General features: G+C 33.8%; 2 protein-coding genes and 1 non-coding gene across 3 annotated transcripts; 2 read left to right on the top strand and 1 right to left on the bottom strand.

Annotated features, from left to right (window-relative positions):
• Positions 1-806: 806 nt before the first annotated feature.
• On the bottom strand, positions 807-3,007 carry LOC113768988 (bidirectional sugar transporter SWEET13-like). Its single transcript, XM_027313483.1, has 6 exons — positions 2,956-3,007; positions 2,526-2,562; positions 2,219-2,426; positions 1,935-2,096; positions 1,515-1,634; positions 807-1,055 (listed from the first exon to the last, which is right to left on the bottom strand). Exons 1-6 carry the CDS (start codon positions 3,005-3,007, stop codon positions 807-809), a joined length of 828 nt encoding a protein of 275 aa, XP_027169284.1.
• Positions 3,008-11,364: 8,357 nt separating this feature from the next.
• Positions 11,365-11,436, top strand: TRNAQ-UUG. The gene has a single exon. It is a non-coding gene; the product is annotated as a tRNA-Gln (tRNA).
• Positions 11,437-14,336: 2,900 nt separating this feature from the next.
• On the top strand, positions 14,337-16,101 carry LOC113768987 (bidirectional sugar transporter SWEET10-like). Its single transcript, XM_027313482.1, has 6 exons — positions 14,337-14,382; positions 14,775-14,811; positions 14,918-15,128; positions 15,257-15,418; positions 15,551-15,670; positions 15,814-16,101. The coding sequence occupies exons 1-6, from the start codon at positions 14,337-14,339 to the stop codon at positions 16,099-16,101; spliced, it is 864 nt and encodes a 287-aa protein (XP_027169283.1).
• Positions 16,102-20,048: the final 3,947 nt, after the last annotated feature.

Genomic DNA, 20,048 nt, shown 5'->3' with positions numbered 1-20,048 from the left:
CGGGGAAAGCATTGATAGCAGTAATGACTACCCCATTGTGGATGAGCTTTGGCCCATTTCTTGTTTTATTCCTTTTGCCCTTGGACAATGATTTCTCCTCCGTGAAATTGGCCTTGGACAATTTTTCAAATTCCATTTCAGGTATAGCATATTTGTAATTTCCTTCTCTTCTATAAAACTCTTATAAATTTTAATTATAAAAAAAAGACAATATCAGTTGAAGAAGAGTAACATCTATAAAGTATAAACCCTTGAAATAGAGAAAATATATTCTTTCTTTTTTCTTTAAGGTCAAGGTAGAATATCTTCTTCTTTCTTATTTTTTTATGCTATTAAAGATAAAGCAAATCAAACATCTCCCTCTAATAGTTTCCAGAGTCTTTAACTTAACTCTTCAATATCTTTATATAAATTATAACCTGTATAGTGCTGTCTCTATCTATTAATATTTGCGTGTGTTCTTTTTCTTTGTTCCTTTTTCGTCCAACTTAATCAAGTTAACTAGAAATCTCAGCTGCCAAAAAAAAAAAACAAAATAGAAATCTCAATTGCTTCCAATCTCATGAATAATAGTTCTTTCAATAGAAAAATAAAACAACTAAATTTATTGAAGATTAATCTAAAGATCTGTCAAATACTGAGTAGGCATGAAATTCTAAATTCAAGCAGAGGAGTACATTTGTCAGCTTCGTTGAAAAATAACCACAAAACATTCAAGAATCAAGAGCCTCCCCATCATTCAAGAGCTTAACTGTACATAGGCCAATTGAAATCATATTCAAGTCCATTGGCATCTGATTTTTCAACTAAACCTGATGGGATGCATCTTGTTCCCTTTCTCCTTGTTGGATTTGTTCTTGCACTTTTTCATTCTTAGCCTTATTGGTTTCATCAATTGGTAAAGAGCCTAGCGGTAGTATTTCAGATGGGATGATTGTGATGGGCTTCATGATAGTGGGGAGCTTTGGCTCTTCTGGTTTCATCTTGATATTCTTGTATATTACGTATAGGGCCATTTGTATCATCCCAAAAATGAATCCCACTATGCTGGGAACCTGTATTAAAATGGAAAAAGCATGATCAACGAGAAAAATTGACAATTAATGGAATATGAAATTCGATAATCATGAGTTCTTCAAAAACCTCGATTAAATTGAAGAAAAAAATTATGATTTCTATAAACCAATTTTGACCTTTTTCATGACTTTGTGATTTAGAACATATCATCTGTTCTCTTAAGTTTAAGGTAATGATTGGAATACTCGCAATTCACACATGAGTTAGCAATATATAGTACAAGTCATAAAAAACTAGTACGTGGGAATATATTGAGACACATAATTAATCTTGTGTCAACCAATCAAATAATGCCCAATCTAAATCTGATTTAACCTAAGCACTAAAGAATATCTCAAGGAAATAAAACCTTTCTAAAAGATCATTAGTGTTTAATTAGGAATTATTGCTAGTGATGCTCGTAAATAAATCTTCAATAAGAGCAAGCAATTAATTACCGTGATATGTATGTCCTTAAGTAGTAAACCATAAGAGGACCACGTAAGAGCATTCAAAACAAGGGAAAATGATAACCAGAATGGCATGAACTCCACACTTCTAGTACTTATGACCTGCTTCTGCATTGCACAACACAAAGAAAAAACAAAAACAAAAGTAAGCAGAAGATAAAACTAAAAGACAAGCACACGTACGAAGTTTGCTACCAACAAAGTATCTTGTTGAAGATTAGTTGAGCAAAACTCGACAAAATTGATAGAACAATCCTCAGATTTTCCATGGTGAAATATCCTCATTGCATCAAGCAATTGAAAAGTGACAAATCATTGAATTAAACGTTCAAGTTGGATAACTAGATCATGATTTAAGGCCTAGCAAGGAGAATTTAGCATAAAATGAGCCGTTTTTAGCATCCTTACCATTACGCTTAGAGGTGCAATGTATACAATCGCGGACGAGGCAACACAAAGCCAACCTAGGGCTTGAGTCTTTCGAGCTCCTTTGGCCAGATATTCGGTCAGAATGCAAATCGATCCAAAACCAATGAAGTTCAGAAGAATTACAAGCTTCAAAGTGAATATCTGCAAAGGCCAGTTTAAGTTCAAATCAGTTCATTAAAATCATGAGGAGAAAAAAAAAAGCCCTAGAAGAAGGAAAATATTGCTGCATGTTTTTTCCTTTTCTTGATAGATATGCTACGTACTCTGTGCTTCTTTGGTGCATGAACAATGAAGAAGGCAATGTAGATGGTCTCTATGAGACAGCCAATGGAGTTGACGGTAACCAGAAGCACATTTGATTTGACTCTGGCATAATCAACCCAAAGCATGGCACTGAATAACGAAACCACGTAGGGGAATGAATGAAACCCTTCAGTTGATTTTTTCTTGGCAATCCTACGAAACGTTGGCCTGAAAATCATGTCGAAATATTCTTCTTGGTTAGTCATTGATCATGAAAATTACTGAGAGGGCAACAAATGTGTATATCTATACGCGAATATGACTTACACTGGAGCAAGATACACCAAGAAGGAGACCAAGTTGCCTGAAAAACATTGATTGTTAAGAAACAATGAAGAATATGAATACAATCCCTAAAATGTCTGCTCGACATGAACACAAGATACTGAGTAAGCATCACATATACACTGTCCAATGTCCTCCCATTTTTCATTCCATGCATCCTTGTATGATCGGTGTTGCAAAACCAACATAGCCCAGAAAAATTAAAAATTGAGAAAGCTATATTGTTTATTTTATGCGTACGATGCTGTTATATTTAATGTGGTTTAACTTTTTGTTTTCTACCTAATGTCATGCGCATATAAAGTTTTGCCATGTTTCATTCCACTGAAGGATGAAAAGGCACCTAAAATTTGAGAGCGAAGTATAATGCTATCAAATATATCGAAAGAAAAGTATTCTTTTCTATTTTTACCTAGAATACCAAGGGCGAACACCCATGGATTTTGGATGGGGAAGAGGGTCATAGCTTCGAGAAGCTAGAAATCTTTCCCTTTTGGCAATGGGCCTCTAGAGGACACCCCTAACTTTCCCTGATTTCTTGATGCAACCCATTGTCAGTGGGTTGGGCATATATATATAGCGTGGGAATTGAATATTTGCTTCACAGGAAAAAAGTAAAATTCAGGGTAAACGTGTGAAGTAATAGTAGGTTGGACACATTATTGATCATACAACAAATCGGCAACCACTAGCCCTAGAAGGCTGCCACATTATCCATGAAATTATTTTCAATTATCCTCTTTTTCTTGCGTTGAAGTAATGATTTCTGGTAAGGATATGCCTCGTAATTGCCTGACGTCTCTAAAGTTGATTGTAAGTTCGATGGATGATTAGCACTTGCATTTCTAATTAATTAATCTTAAACAATTTGTTGTTAAGGTATGGGGTCCTTAAATTTTGACACAAAGGTTCAGATTAGCTCATCATTATCATATTGTGTTGATTGAGTTTGCGGCCTAACACAAAAGGAAAATTGAATTGTTGAATCCGCAATCACAAATAGAAATGAAAACGACAATCATTAATAGAGATAAAATCTACTTCAAACTTTTCGTTAGTTTTGTATTATTTTTTTTTAATGTAAGTGAGAAGTCTCAAACTCAAGATCTGTCACTTATACTCCTTCTCCTCGACCATCCAACTCGTCTTTCCCCCAACTTTTCGTTAATTAAAAGTCTATAACGAAGCTTTTTAACAGTTGGGGTATGTAATCTTACCATAATTTCCACGGTATGCGACTTAGAAAGCTTACACTACAGTTGGACAAGCGACCACAACTTATGGTATTTTACCTTTACACTTGGGTAATAGATTGCGGTCCATCAAAAATGATAGCTTGAGATGCAAAATGTTCTGCTGGGATAATACTACAAGGAATTCAATGGTAGGATTGATATAACTAACAAATTAACTCATAAATGGTGTGAAAAAATAACTCAATAAACTATAAATACACCCAGTACAATTATCAATAATAATAGGTATAAACCAACAAATACTGTGATCTCTTAACTTAGATATAGTTAAATTTGAATTTAAACTTCTAATTTTTGGGATTTCAACATTTATCACTAGACCAACTCCTCATCAGTTACACTTAATTAATTGAACTGCATGAATTTCATATAATAAGATTTTAAGTATAATATTTTATGGTGAATTACTCCAAAAGTTCTCGAACTTTTTCAACAAGTTATGTTTCATCCTTGAATTATAAATTACTTTATTGTGGTCATTTAAATTGTACATTTATTACACCACAACTACTTACTCAAAATTAGGTAAGCAACCATTTAGCTCTATCGGATTGGAATTAAACAAACACAATTTACTTGTTATGTTACACAAAGATTTCAATATCTCAAATATGTTGCACCACTAACAACTTTACATCAGAATAAAGACCAAACTTACTATTCTGTTTTTAAAAAGGATATCTAAGTGATTGAATTACAATAACGTTATCTCTTAATTCTCAAAAATTATTAGAAAGCTCTTTATGGTATTATGAGCAGATGAAGAATTAGGACCAAAATCTAAGACTAAGACCATTTTACTCTTACGACCAAAAAGACCAACAAATATTGGACAAAATTTAATGACTAACAGATAATTTTAAAAGTTTGAGCACCTGAAAAGTTTTAGAGCAAACTATATTTTATGAGGGGTTTATTGATCCATTGGAATCATAAATGTTTTGACCATCAAACAAAACTCATTCTCCTAGCTTTCAAAAAGAACTCATAATTAAACCCCTAAAGAATCGCAATCTTTTGCACTTCTCCTCTGTTAATCATGTCAATACAAAAATAAAGGAAGAATAACAACAAAACAATTCTGGGCTTCTTCCTTTTTCTTTCTTTCTTTTATTTTTTCCCAGAACCCACCATAACCGCAAAATAAGCCATGCAAAATTCCATGCAAAACACTCGACTGCACCTTTTGACTTGAAAGATTTCCAAAAAGGAAATCTAAAGGCAAAACCAACCCAGAACCGCACGTATTAGAAACCTTAATTCCTAGCGCCAAAATCATTCTGGTGGATGGCGGCTTTCACGCTTGGTCAAACTTCAATATCAGATGATAGAGACTTTCCATGGACCACCAGAATAAAGGGATTGCCATCATTATTTCAGTGCTTCTCATCAATAGATTAATCAAAACGGGTTCGTTATGTAAAAATTCTCCTGTGTTTGTAGTATCCCAAAAAAAAAAAGGGGAGGAACGTGAATGGTCATTGTTGGTTTCCATCGTTTAAGTTGAATTGCACCAATACCCCTGTAAATTTGCTTTGATGGATGTTAAAACTAGGAGGAATATGCGGCGCAGCTCGAGATTGGGGGTGAGTGGAAGGAGGGTTGCTGGGGTTAGGGGTGGTTCTGTTTGGTGGTGCAAAGGATCCCGGCGATGGGCGATGTGGGCTGTTTAGTTTTGAGGCGGCGAAGAAGAACTAAAAGTAGAAAAGATGGTGCTTTGTAAGTGTTTCATGTGTGCATTATTGCATCCTTCAATTTTGTAGAGATTGTGTATGCTTAACAGTTGAGTTTAACATCCACGTTTGTAAGACCTGGATGGATAAATTCTGTACTAAAAATTTACTTAGAACGTGAAAATTTAGTGCTATTGACAGTGAAATCATTTGTTAAAGGTGAAAATTTTATGTTGATGAATAGTTACTTTGATTTGAAAAAGATGCCAAAACTTACAAGGAAAAAATTTAGCGGTCTAATGATTAGATAAATTAAGCACTAATATTGATTGGAAATACATGAAACGTGTAACAACAAATTAGAACGATAAAAACACATTGAAGAATGACAATTTCATTTGATGCTGAGAATCATTGAGTAGTTCTAATAATGTGGACATTAATCTGCAGGGCTGTACATATTGTGACTACTTGGGAAAAGCAATGTTTATCTTGTTTCCGCCTTTCCGGCTGTGCCTAGCATGTTCTCCATTATTGACATCTTCATGAGCTAGCATGGATACTCTTTATCATGTGAAAAATGCAGCAGACAAATCACAACCCGATGATTCCACTAAACAGCCTATGATTTGGATTTGGAGGAGCTGTCGATCTCTGAGTTTAACTTTCGCCATTTGTCAAAAAAGGTTTCACAACCAATTGGTACAATATATTATCATCACTTGTTGCTAACTTGCTATTGCGCTCTATCCTGCACCCTTTTTTTTTTACCCTTACCTGCCAGTTCAGTAGTGGATTCAGACTTCTTAATGTGGGCTCCTGATTGCACCATAAAATACATGACTTCTTAATGTGGTCATCATCAAAATTAATTAATTCCAAGCAATATAATTACCAATTAATAACTACAGATACTATAAGAAATTGGGTTTTCTAAAGTATTCATATGCCACTAATAACTGCATCACGGATTCGAATCGTTAAAAGGGTAAGTGAAAGATCACTGTTAATTCTATATATTTTTTTTAAAAGAAGTATTCATATACCAAGCAACGTACTCAAAAGAATGGAACCGTTCAACTTCATGACTTTAAAAATCTCAAGTGCCTTTCAAGAAAGTTAATCAAAATAGGTATCAGATTAATTAATTACTTTGGAGGATAATTTTTACAATGCAAGTATCTTTTTATCACTAGCATAATGGACCATTTTATAGTAAATACTGCAGCAAAATTGACAGGGAAATGGACTAATGGTGGTAGGTTAACTATTCTTTAACAGGGAATATTGACACTGGCATTACATCAGCCACTATAACAGGAGACTCTACCGTACTTATGTGGCAAGTTTAACGTTAGAATCTGTTTTACAAAATAACAATACTTTTAAGCGCATATATAGATTACGAATCCGAATCCAGCCGTGTAAGAAGGAAGATCCAAATTCTTGACCTTAGGAAAAAGTCTTTAAGAGTTTTTAACCGTCAAACCAACCACAAATGGTTCAGCACCATCGTCCGTACTTGACCAATGATCTTCACCACGTATTTAGCTGATCAAACTGATTCAGACCAATTCGACTAATAACTTCAAGGGGATTTGGATCTCCAAGCCTAGTACTTTTCTCTATTTATTTCCCAATTTAGTTTATCTAAAATGATTAGAACCTAAAAGGAAATTATCCCAACATATTTATTAGTTGATCTTGATAAGTTGATTATCATATTCGAAACTCGAATAATTTGGGAGGATTCTGTCCAATTAATTGATGGTATGTCCTTTGGCCGTTGCTGAATGCCAAATGATGATATCTCACTGAAGATGAGTATTAATGTGACAGTTCTGCTTTCTAAAAGTACTTCAAAAGTTTCTAGGGGAAATGAAGGAAGGATCCTTCATTCACCTTTAAATGAAGACCTTAGAAGGTGGGAAGCTACCAGATGTACGGCTACTTGAGGTGTTATTCAGCAAATGATTTTTAATTAGTCTTTTTTTTTCATGACATTTAATTAGTTACTTGTGATTACGGTCTTGGAAGATATTTGTAGTGGTCAAATTAAGTAATTAAAGTGAAACTTTTTGTTTTTATAATAACATTTATGCCACTTTGAGCGATTATTGTTTCATTTCCCTCAAAGATATTTTGATTTATAAATATCAGTGTGTTGACTAATTAGGACGTGAGAAAGTTAAAATTCGTGCAGCCTATTACTTCAAGCGTGAAATTTGATACCTCATGTTGAACAACTATTTCAGTCCAATATGCTCATGTCTTCCATTCCACGAATATGCTTGTGATCTTGCTGTGGACAACTAAATATTAGACTAGATTCAATGCAATTGACTCATTTACTATGCACTAATTATGTACATCTAGGCTAGGGTTCTTTTACATAGCTTTGAAGTTTTTCTTTTATTTTATCTTTGCATCTTTCTTCACACCTTTTTTAACCCAAATTGTTAAGTACAGAATTCGACTCCTGAACCTGACAGCGATAAAGATTCTAAGAAACCTCCTCCTAATTATTGGGTCGACTTAGACATTTTAATATATATGTTCAATACTTCCGGACGTTTCAATGTTCAAATGATTAATCTATTAATACGTATTACATATACATGACATTTATACTAATTCATCAACATATTTGGGCTCGTCATCGATGGGACAAGTCCCAAACTAGTCTGTGGATCTAGATTTGCATATGTTGTTTCTAGTCGCATAACGTTTCGGACTGATTTCTTCCAGAAGGACTACAAATGACACAAAAAAATTGGTCTCTATCTTATAGTAGAATGTTATATAAGGATTCTCCGAATAATTTGAGAATCCCAAAACCTAAAACAAATGTTGCTCAAAGCTAGAAAAGAAGGCAACTAGTTCTTGGCTTTGACTCCTCTTTGAACCCTTCGTTTATTGTAGCTTTTTCTCAGATGTATTTCTAAATAGGCAATGTAGGATTTTGTGTCGGACATACTTGTATGATCAGGACACCAATTGACTATTAAATCTCATGGTTATGACATAGATGTACTCTGTGGTATGCAACAGGTATCGTAGGATATGTTGACAACTCAATAAATGAATGACAAAATAAAAAATATATGTGAGGAGAAGAATTTCTTGCTTTAATTAAAGTACTTTTACGTGTATTTTAGAGAATAGAGTGAGTGAATAAGGGATTTTGAACCGCCAAACAAAAGAAGGTTTGGACATAAAAAATGCTAGAGGTAATCATACAAAAAATAATGTACCATAAAGAAGGACAAGAAAGTTTCTGTTCCAATTAACTAATCAACTTGTATTATTTGACTCGATGAAAAGTTAATGAAAGCACAATAAAGCAAGAAGAGATCAAATACAAATTCAATAGGAGTATAAAATATTCTTTGTCTCGGAACATTAAAACCTAAGGCTAAAAATCTCCGGCTGAAAAGTTTTAACCTTTTTCGGTTCTCTGTTCCTTTGATCATTCTGTTGGAATATACCCGTTTTTCTAGCACTTATGCATGAAGCTTAGTTCAAATAAAATAAAGAATCAAAACTTAGTTGACTAAAAAAAGGTCCGTCTAATGGGTGCTCTATGAGCATGCATTAAGATATATTTCACGTGTTATATTTTTGAAAATATGAGATTAATTAGAAAAAATAAATAAATATAAGAAAAAGTAGGTAAGATTAAATAAGAAAAATATATAAATATAAGGGAAGATAATAATTGTCAGTATGTGTGTATGTGTATATACATACACACACACACATATATATATAGTAGTTTAGATGAATGCTAGACATGTTAACGAGTGTCCTACGGGTATCCGTTAAAAAAATGCATAAAAAATGTACATTTTTTTTATATGGCTACCCAATTAAGATGATTTTTAGATTCAATAAAAAAAAAAAGATTACTTTCTTGTTTCAATTAGTACACCAAATTAACATGAGATAGTACAATATGAGCATATTTTACGCTTTTGTACCATCAGGTGCTTAATCAAATGCAATAAGACTTAAAAACTAACGTATCGAGCTACAATCCAACCCAACTAAGGAAATAATCTCAATGAAGAGATATTCTAGGATCTTTACCCCCACAGCTAACGTATCAAAAAATGGCTACTTTCATACTCACAGGCCAGCTTGCCACCGGTGTAGTCCAACCATAACAACCATCAAACTCGTGCTACATTCTGATAATAAAACAAATTCCTTTTACAACTCTAGCACATTTTAATAAATTTAGATTCTTCATGCTAAACCTAAAACTAATGAACTTATATTTATACTGGGGGTCTGTTTAACGGGTGATCAAGATGGAGTTAAACATATAATGTAAAATACGATAATAATTATTAGCGTATGAATTCATATAGTAAATCAGTTGTAATCTAAATATACTAACGAGTACCCATCAAGTATTCGTTGAAAAAATCCTATTTATATTTGAATCCACTTCGACTTTTAGAAGAAAAATCAGAATGTAATAGTCCCTACAGCTGGAAGTCTACGAGACATATAGGAATCCATATTGTCCTCGCAATCTGAAATTGATGGTGTCATTGATCACGCTGAACCTCTCGATTACTTCGATTTTGGAGGCTCCAACGTTAGTACGAGCTACTTTTTACATTTGGTGCAAGTCCATTGCAACATTCAACTCCTGAATAATGCTATGTTCTGACAACAAAAGCAAGAATCTTTGAATGACTTGTTCCAAGAAAGTTCTCTGATCACAACTTGGAGAACTATTAAATTAGTTTATACTTTTTGTGAGAGCTAATAAGATCTGAATTCATCTGAGAATCGAATCCCACTGGCGATTTGTAAAAGACAAATGAGAAGGAAATAGTTCCTACTCCAATGTCACACTTTTAGTGGTTCAAAATCTAGTCTTTCATAAACTTCAGTCTGAGCCACATAGGAACCCATTGTTGTTCTCGCAATTTAAAGGTTAATTATGTCATCCATCACACTTCCTCAAGTTCCTTAGTATTTACATTCGCCAAGCTTCAGGGTAGGCATCAACTACTTTAAAGATTAAAAAAATAAGTAGCTCTTAGATTAAGAAACTAAACTATAAGGTTATTTGTTTGTTTCTCTTGTTCTTTTTGTTCATATGATCCTGGAGATTTTAACTAACTGTTGCTTTTAGTTGATGGTGTTGCTTGGAGCTGCTTTTAGTCGATGGTCTTGCTTGAAACTGATTTTTATTGACTGGTGTAGCCAATAGGATAGGTGCAGCTGAAGATGCCCCCTATTTGAGCACTTGAAGTAGTATAATGAGAAACTCAAAGCAACTTTGAGCAATTAGTTTTGTTATAAATTTGCTTCATTAGGAGTTCGCTTCACATAAATGTTACTGCATCTTTTTGGCTGAAAAAAGAAGGTTGTTGAGGCTAACTTCTACCTATTTGGGCAGCTTTGAATTCTTTGCCAGTATGAACTTTTTAGTAGGTGTGGACTAGGAACTTTTACTAGAAATGAAAAATAGAGACCCTTTAAGGTAAGGTTAAATCTAACTGTACAGTTAATTATAATTTTGTTAAACCATACGATGGTAAAAAAAAATTGTTTATATCTCCATCCACTATTTGTTAGAATTTCGAAGTAGATAAAAGTAGAAGAAATAGGTGTAGCTGCATCTCATGCATACTATTCTCTACCTGTTTATACGTGACATCTAACTTATTGGGAGAAGCTCAAATGCTACTCTGGCAAAATTTAAACAGTGACATGTTTTGAAGCTGGTTTGGACAAGTTCAAATACCTTTTGTTACAATTAACTTTTAGAAGCATCTTTTTTACAAGGTTATGCCTACAAGTTAATGTAGACACGGTGTTAAAAGTGGTTTAAGCTATTAAATGGGTAAACTTTTGCCAACAACAACGTACGGTTCTATGGTGTAGTGGTTAGCACTCTGGACTTTGAATCCAGCGACCTGGGTTCGACTCCCGGTAGGACCTATTTTTCCTTTTTGGCAATTTAGTATTCGATTTTTTTTTTTTTTTGGTTTTCTCTGTCCATTTAAAACTCCAAGAATATAAAAGTCTTATTTGATTCAGCACTATTACCTACCAAACTCTACATTCAAACTAGCTGTAAAGTATTCTAAATATATCATGACTCAGCTTCCTTTATTTCCGTTTTGGCAATTTGTTATTCCATTATTTTTTTGGGTTTTATGTGTCCATTTCAAACTCCAAGAATATAAAATTGTAATTTGATTCAACACTATTACCTGCCAAACTCTACATTCAAACTACCTGTAAAGTATTCTAAAATATTTCATGACTCAGCTTCCAAATACAGTGTGAAAATCACACCTAAATTTTGTTACAGATAACCCAAGTTACCACTTTTTCACAGTAATATAGGTAATAAAATGTATCTCAAATCAACAGTTGGTATTGCCTCTAATTAATTATACGAGATTGAAAAGTGTCCATGTCTATTTACAATTCACTCATGATCCATGGTCTCCTCAAGGCTCAAGGTATCTTCGTTTATGGTTAGAACAATAGGTCTCCATTAGCTTATTGTATACGATTTACAGAAAGAACGAGGCCACTAGAGAACTCTTGAATCCATAATTTTCCCCTAAGAATTTTTTTTTTTTTTTTTAGCCAAGGCCCTTTGTGCAACAAAGTCTACTTCACTCTAAATGCAGATATTTTAAGGAATTATAATCTTGGTTCCTCGAATTCTAGATTTGGACAATTCTTTCCGGTAAGATTAACCAAAAACACTGTCTTTTTTTTTTATTTTTAAGACAGCTGAAAAACAGTTTAGACCCTTTGATTTATAATTTGGACACTTTAGGCAAATTGAAAGAAATCGGCAAACAAACAGACAGGTCATAAATTTGAATCAACAAAGGAGATAAGTGAGAAATTACTATTGATCCTCTTTTAAAAAAAAATGCATTATTTTAAGAATAATCAAAATCAAACATTTTTCTTTCTTTCATGGTTTTTTTTTTTTTTGGCTTTTGGGGGGGGGGGGGGGGGTGGTGTCTTAAAAATAGCATTCGATTTGCATTTTGGAGAGCCCATGCAAATAGAAAGATATCAATTCACAAACGTTCCTAAGAGCCAAGTTTTGGAGGGAAATCAGAGTAGTGTCTCTTCAACCACAATTTTCATTCTAATCCTTAATTTTTCTCCCTATTCCTATAGTTTCTTAATGAAAAGCTAAATATCAATTGTGAACTTAGTTGAAATGGCAATCATTGTATTCGAGATTTGTTGCGGCTATAAAAAATACCCATAAACTTGTATTAGTAGGACAAGTAAGATATTGCACATGTGAGCGACACATGGACTGATACTCATGGTGCTATGTGGCGCTTCTTCATCGTATTGTTTATACTCCAAATACTCGTAGACAAACGCCCTGACAGCTAATCTAGCTTTTTTGAAGCATTAGCAACTTCATCATCTGTTGAAGCATCTTTTCAAGGGTGTACGTACACAAAAACTATCACATAAATGTACCCAAGTTTTGTTTCTCCCTATATTTTAGACACTTAATTTTACTTCATTAATAAACTACGTGCTCCTGAAGACAAATCCAATCTATATTTAACTGTGTATCTATAGTTAAAAATGCTTCTTAGTGGATCGGAGTTGGAATTAAATATCCATCTATTTTGTCAATTTTCTTGGTATTGCTTTTGAGAAAGATCTGTTTGAATGGATCGATTTTTTATACGCTTGATTATTATCCTGTCAATTAGAGTACTGAAGAAAAAAGGGAAGATATATACCACGCCAAAACTTAACCAGGGATGGGAATTCAGCACGATGAAACTATGCAATCAACTGGAATTGGATTCATTGATTTTTCTCCCAATCACTTATTTTTTCTGAAAGAGTCAATTTCCTACTCATATTTAAGTAGGTAAGCTAATCAAGCACCAACTGAATATGGACGCAAACATTTCGCCACTCTGAAGCTCAAAATAGTTAATTCGTGATAACAAAGTCATACAAATCAATTTGCCTGGTGCAGGGAAGATGAACATCAGATATTTGCCGGTAAATGGTCTCTAGCTAGTCATCTCAAGAAATTTGCTCCAGATGTTAAAAGCCCATTTCTATTATTATGTTCCAACACTATCCAATAATTCAACCAAACCATGCCAGCTTTAATTTTCGAGAAAAAGGTGAATTCATCCCTTGCTTTAGAGAATGACATAATCCACCATAACGAGATAAGGCTACGTACTAAAACATATCGCTAGATTTCCATCACCACTACTGCTGCCCTTAATCTTTTCCATCTAACGATCGATCCAAGAACCACAATGGCATGTCCCTTTGTATTATTGCTGCCAAGTGGACGCAATGAGGTGGTTCTTTCAATCATTCCGGATTGGTTTCTTGCTGAATCGGAGTTCATTTTGCAATAGAAAATATAGAAATTAAACCCTTCCCGGAAAATATGAGGATGACTTGGACACCTTATAGCCATCGGGATTGGAGGATGACATAATAAAAGAAGCCAGTTGGGACCCCTAATCTTCTACTGTTCATGCAGCAGACCACGAAAACAATGCAAATCAGGATGTATTAGCTTGGGAGGAGTGTGCTTTTTATGGTAATCATCTAAACAGTCCACAAGCACAAAAAGATCTTTTCCTTCTGCACTTTCGCACTGTTCCCCTTTTTTTTTTTTAATTTCTTTGTATTTTTTATCATTTTATTCCTTGTTTTGCACTTTCGCACTAATCAATGTCGTGTTGCCTTACTATATATATGTACATAGCTCAACGAGCCATGCATGTTTGCTCACAGGCTACAACTTTGTGAGAACTAAGGCTGAGAAGAGCAAGAAACTAGTAGTCTTTGCTACAAAAACTCCAATGGCTGTTTCTTCTGATCAATTGTCGTTTGTATTCGGCCTACTTGGTACAAATCACTCATTTACCTTTCTCTCAAATGTTGCATGTATTCTATTAATTCGCATACTGCACATCAAGTTATTCTATTTTAAATTCTCTGGAAATTATTAGCTTCCTGTAGCTCTCACTAAACACTCTTCATAGACTATATTTCTTCTAGTAAATTTCTCATGATCCTGCCCAAACATTCTCCATAGGCATTTCTTCTAGTATTCTTTTTCTCTCATGATCTGTTTTTGCACAATCAAAATATCATTTCCACGCCATGCAATCGTTTTCAGTCACCTTGAATAAATAATATAATTACTTTTCCATGACCTTTTCAAGTATTAAGCGGATAAACTTTTCACGAATTTACTCATGAATTACTAACAACTTTTTTTTCCCTTTTTTCTGCAGGCAACGTCGTCGCATTTTGCGTGTTTTTAGCCCCAGTGTAAGTCCATATTTGGTTGACCATTTGTTAATATTGCTCTAAAATGTTCTAAAAACATTTTGTCGAGCTAATTGGATTCTTCTTTTTTTTCTTTTTTCATTTACAGGCCAACGTTCTACCAAATTTACAAGAAAAAATCAACTGAAGGGTTCCAATCAATTCCATATGTAATTGCACTATTCAGTGCCATGCTGTGGATATACTATGCATTTCTCAAGCCTAAAACCACTTTCCTCATTACCATCAACTCATTTGGCTGCTTCATAGAAACTATCTACATTTGCCTCTTTCTTTTCTACGCAACAAAGAAGGCTAGGGTATGTATCTAAACCCTACATTTAGAGGGTCCACGGCAAAACCAGTCCTTTATTCTCTAACTTTTATATCAAAAGGTTAAGAAAATAAAATATTTAGTGATTCTTATTAGTTTTATTAATATATGCAGGTGGAAACAGTGAAGCTACTTGTGCTGCTAGTGGCTTGTGGATTTGGTCTTATTGTTCTCCTAACTCACTTCCTAGCCAAAGACTCCGCCCGTGTCCGTATTGTTGGGTGGATTTGTCTAGTTTTCGCGCTATTGGTGTTCGTTGCCCCCTTATGCATAGTGGTAAGTTCACAAAATAGGGCGGAAAAAAAGAAAGAGTTCCTTCTTTTTCATTAAATCTTCTATTCGTCTTCTTCCTTTTTCCATCTTCAATGACCCTCAGATTACTAATTTTCATTTTGTCATTTTGTGCAGAGACAAGTTATACGAACCAAAAGTGCCGAATACATGCCCTTGCCTTTATCAGCTTTCCTCACACTAAATGCAGTTGCATGGTTCTTCTATGGCCTTTTACTCAAAGACTTCAACATTGCTGTAAGCTCTTTAGCAATTTCTAAAGTTTATACTAGTTATTTGGACACACCTATGAAGAAAATCTTATACTGACATTACATTAATAAGATCAATCTTTTTTAAATATTTTTGCGGGCTAATATTTCTCTCTTCTTTCGTCACAGATTCCCAATGTTCTGGGATTCGTTTTTGGCGTTCTCCAAATGGTGCTGTATAAGATTTACAGCAAGTCAGAGAAAGACAATGACCTTGAGAAACAAGGCAAGGTTTCTCAGTTGGCAGACCAAATTATCATCGTGGAGGAAAATCAGCTTTCGGACATAACTGAACAAATCATTGACATTGCAAAACTTGGACAATTGGAGAAAATTCCTGTGGTTCTACGAGCAAATAATTGCGGACTTGAAGCTGATAAAGATCTCAATGTTCAAATGGAGCCTATTAAAGTTTAATTATTGCCTGAAGGAATGTTGAATTTTCCAGTTTATTGCACAGCGAAGGGAAAAGGATGTGAAGTTTCATGTCCTTGACTCTTACATTAATATGTTTCGTTTTGTACGTGGTGTAACATTAGCTTGTTGTTAGTCAATTTATTAAAATCAATCAAAAGTCGAGGGACTTTCCATCAATTCATCTATCTAGTTTTCATTTTACTAAAAGTTGATCATTGATTTATATATTACGCACCTATCTAATGGAGTATTATATTTTTGGGATAATTTCAAAAACCTCCCTAAGGTTTGTAATGGTTGCATCCACCTCCCTTAAAGTTTGAAAAATTATAGAAACCTCCCCTAAAAAATATGTTTTGATAACAAATGGTGATGTAAGTACAAAAAGTCTAATGAACATCCTATATTGTCCCTATGGCTTTGTGAAACAAATTAAATGACAAAAGAAATCAGATATCAACATTACTTGCTAAGTAAAAAATTCAAGGCATCATTTTATAATGTTTGGACTTCCCTTTTTTTTTTCCTTGCTAAGTAAGTTGTGAAGAAACTGTTTCACAAATGCATTGCTACTAGTAGTAAGCAAGAAGTCCATTTAAACAACCTAGGAATTTAATCTAATATATTAAATGAGATGACGTTAAAACTATTCAATAAAGAAATATTTACAAAATGCAGATTTCTTTTTCCTTCACACCCACTTTTCATTTAAGATTTGTAAAGTTATCAAAATTATTAGTCCTTTCATAACACCAAAGAAGGTAAGTGTAATTTTTTAAATCTCAAGGGAAGTGGCTGCAATTATCAAAAACTCCAGGAGAAGTTTATGAAATTATCCCTATATTTTTATTTGCCTTAACTTCGTACAGTTCGGGGAAATGATAAGGGTGAAAAGTACTTGCACATACCTGGGCACGAACGACAGTGTGATGTAAGCTAATCTTATGAGCAAAAGTTGAGTGGATTTGATAGATTTCTGCCTTTCTGGGACTCAAATATTTCTTTCTTTTTTTTTGTTTTGAATTTTGGAGAAATTATAGTTAAATAGTTGAATGGCTGGCTTTTCCAAAAAGGAGACTCAAACCAATAATAGCTTAACGAGTCATATACACAGTTAGATGCATTTTCCCTAACACATACACATATCACTAAATCTATTTCACAAATAATTGGTTAAGTATCTTCCTCTTTGTTCCTTTTTTAGTCTAATATCAACAATCTACACTATTCATACACTACAGGGGAGAGGTGGGTTTGAACCCTCGTATTAGTACACTAGAGAAAGCTCTAAGAAGCTTTATTTGCACGTTGCACCAAAATCCAATAGTTAAGTCCTTGGGCGCAGGTTCAACTTCCGTCTATAGCCAAAAAAATTTAAAACTAGTGCAAAAATACTTTTTTGATCTAATAAAGTCTATATACCTGATAGTCCCTAAAAACTAATTTTTTTAGGCTTTCTTTCCCCTATAATCTACGATAGAATAACTTATACCATTATTATCGTTTTCGGAAAAAAAAAAAGTCTCTTACTTTATTAGGTTGGAAGAGGTGCCAAAAAAGAATGGACGGTGATCCGCATAGCTTTTAAAGTCAGAAAAATAAACTGAAATAGGATGCCAAGTGGGAGATTCTTTGTTTGACGTTTTAAATCCTCTCCTTTCCCATTCTCCTTTATCAAACTTGGAGTTTCGCCTTCAACTTTTAGGGGGAAAAAAAAAGAAGAATGGCAGACCAATTTCATTAGTAAGGTTTTTATGATAATTTATCTTAGCAATTTTTTTGGGTTGGTATTTATCTTAGCAATTTGCTACAAATTAGATACATTTTGCAGGTTACTGAACTAAGCTGAAATTGAAGCATTATTGTATTCTGAACTACCTCTATCTTTTCTTTTCTTTTTTTTCCTGATCTTATATTTGAAAGAAGACTATGCAACATCACTTTCCTTCTTCTAGCAAGTGCAGATCTACCAACGAAGAGAAAATAAAACTTCCTAGGATGCATGATTTCTAAAAGCAACTACGTCTGTCAGAATTTTCAATTTGCTAGAATTGCTTATAGAATTTGTCAAGAATTGATACGTTATCTTTTTATTCCCATATAAGAAACTTCATTAAGTGGCTTGATTCGACAACTATAGACCCTTTTGATTTCAATGCTTAAAACTATCATATGCCGCCTCAATTCAATCAATCCTTATTATTACAAATTTTTTATGAGTTAAACAACCTTTTGGGAATCCATCTTTTGAAGCATGACGATGCTCACATCATATAATGTGGCTATACCTGTCACGCAATTAGACATTCACGTATGATTAACTAATTTTCGGTAAGCTTTAGACTTGTAGTACAACCATATCCTTCAACCCATTAGTCAGGCAAGAATCTTTTCAAAATGCAAGTGACATGAGCACACTGTTCCTACCACAATGCACAAATTATCTGTCCATCTACTTAGCTTTTTTTAAGGATACATGTATCTGTAAAACAGGTAATCAAATATAACAGTAGTTAAAAGCCATCATCCCTGGGATAACGTTTGGCATGTCATTTAAAAATAGACGACAAGTGGGTTCATCTTAATCTCTAATTGTCCTAGGATTTGGTGTCTTAATCTTTACTAATCAATTCATAATATTGTCAAAACGCAAGCTGATAAAAAGTTCTTGTGCTCATCACGTCTACATGATTTTGCTTTCTTGGGTTAAATCAATCCATTCCAGCACTCTTTTCTTTTTTGGATGGGTTCAGTTTCAATCACTATCACATGTGTCAAGACATGCTCTTGAGATCATCGGTCTATTATAGTAGTTCTTGCAGATTGCCTTTTTTTTGTAAGAAAAATTTTGAGTAGGTTCAATTTCGATTATCACTGCAAATTAGGACATGCTCTCCGGATCGATTACACAAATTTTTACAAATTATTTACCGACACAGTCGTCATACTAATAGTGGGATTCAAATACACAATTTTTTTGTGAAAAAGTGATCCGTCCTTACCCTTGTGTTCCTGTATGTGCTTTACAAATATAGAGCTCCTTATCAGAATGCAGTACAAGAATATGAAAGGCCAGAGGGGAGGAAAAGGGAAAGATAAAAGAAGAAAAGAAAAGGAGAGGAGATATTGTGCATATGTTTCACACTGTAATTCTAGTTCATCATAGCCACAAAAAACAGTTTGTCAACATTAAGTTGTCCTCAAAATGGGGTCTAAAGCAAGGAGCCAGAATTGAAATTGACATGATTTGCAGCCACTAGTCTTTTGTTTAAATTGGGAAACTTTAGCATAAAAGTTAACCAATTTGTTGGTGATGTTGTGGGAACTGTAGCATAAAAGGTAACCAATTTGTTGGTGATGATGTAAGTAAAAAATTATATGTCTCCCCGCTCTGGTAAATCAATTTGTTAGTGTCAGAGGGGATGCAATTTGGTTTCTACTGTAACTTGCAGTGTGCTCTTCGAAGGACCACTTGTCATAAAATGAAGGCATAGAGAAGGTGTTTCAGGGTAAAAAATATGGGGTTCTTTTAACGAGTGCCTTTACGGTACTCGTTAATACACCTAATATTTATTTAATATATCATATATATGTACATACTAATAATTATTATTTTCTCTCACATTTATATGCGTTCCCTATTTAATATTGCCTACCCTCCCTTGTATTTATTTACTTTTCCTAATTAATATTAAATTTTCAAAAAAAATAACACCTAAAATATATATTAACGAATAAGGCACCCATTAGACAAATCAAAAAATATAACTCTAAAGTGGAGAGGAAATCTTGAAAATAAGGGATACACAATAGACTGCCATCCTAATTAGAATTCTTAGAATAGTTTACACTAAAAAATTTTGCGGTTTAACATCGGCAGAGAGAATAGTTCTAAATTTGTCTTCAAGAAATTTAGATTATTTTTGGAGAAGAGCACAAAAGTTGCA

This window comes from Coffea eugenioides, chromosome 4, assembly GCF_003713205.1.
Source record: "Coffea eugenioides isolate CCC68of chromosome 4, Ceug_1.0, whole genome shotgun sequence".
In the NCBI taxonomy this organism is placed as follows: Eukaryota; Viridiplantae; Streptophyta; class Magnoliopsida; order Gentianales; family Rubiaceae; genus Coffea; species Coffea eugenioides.
The sequence above is the reverse complement of the archived record's forward strand: the minus strand, read 5'-3'. Positions and strand labels throughout refer to the sequence as shown.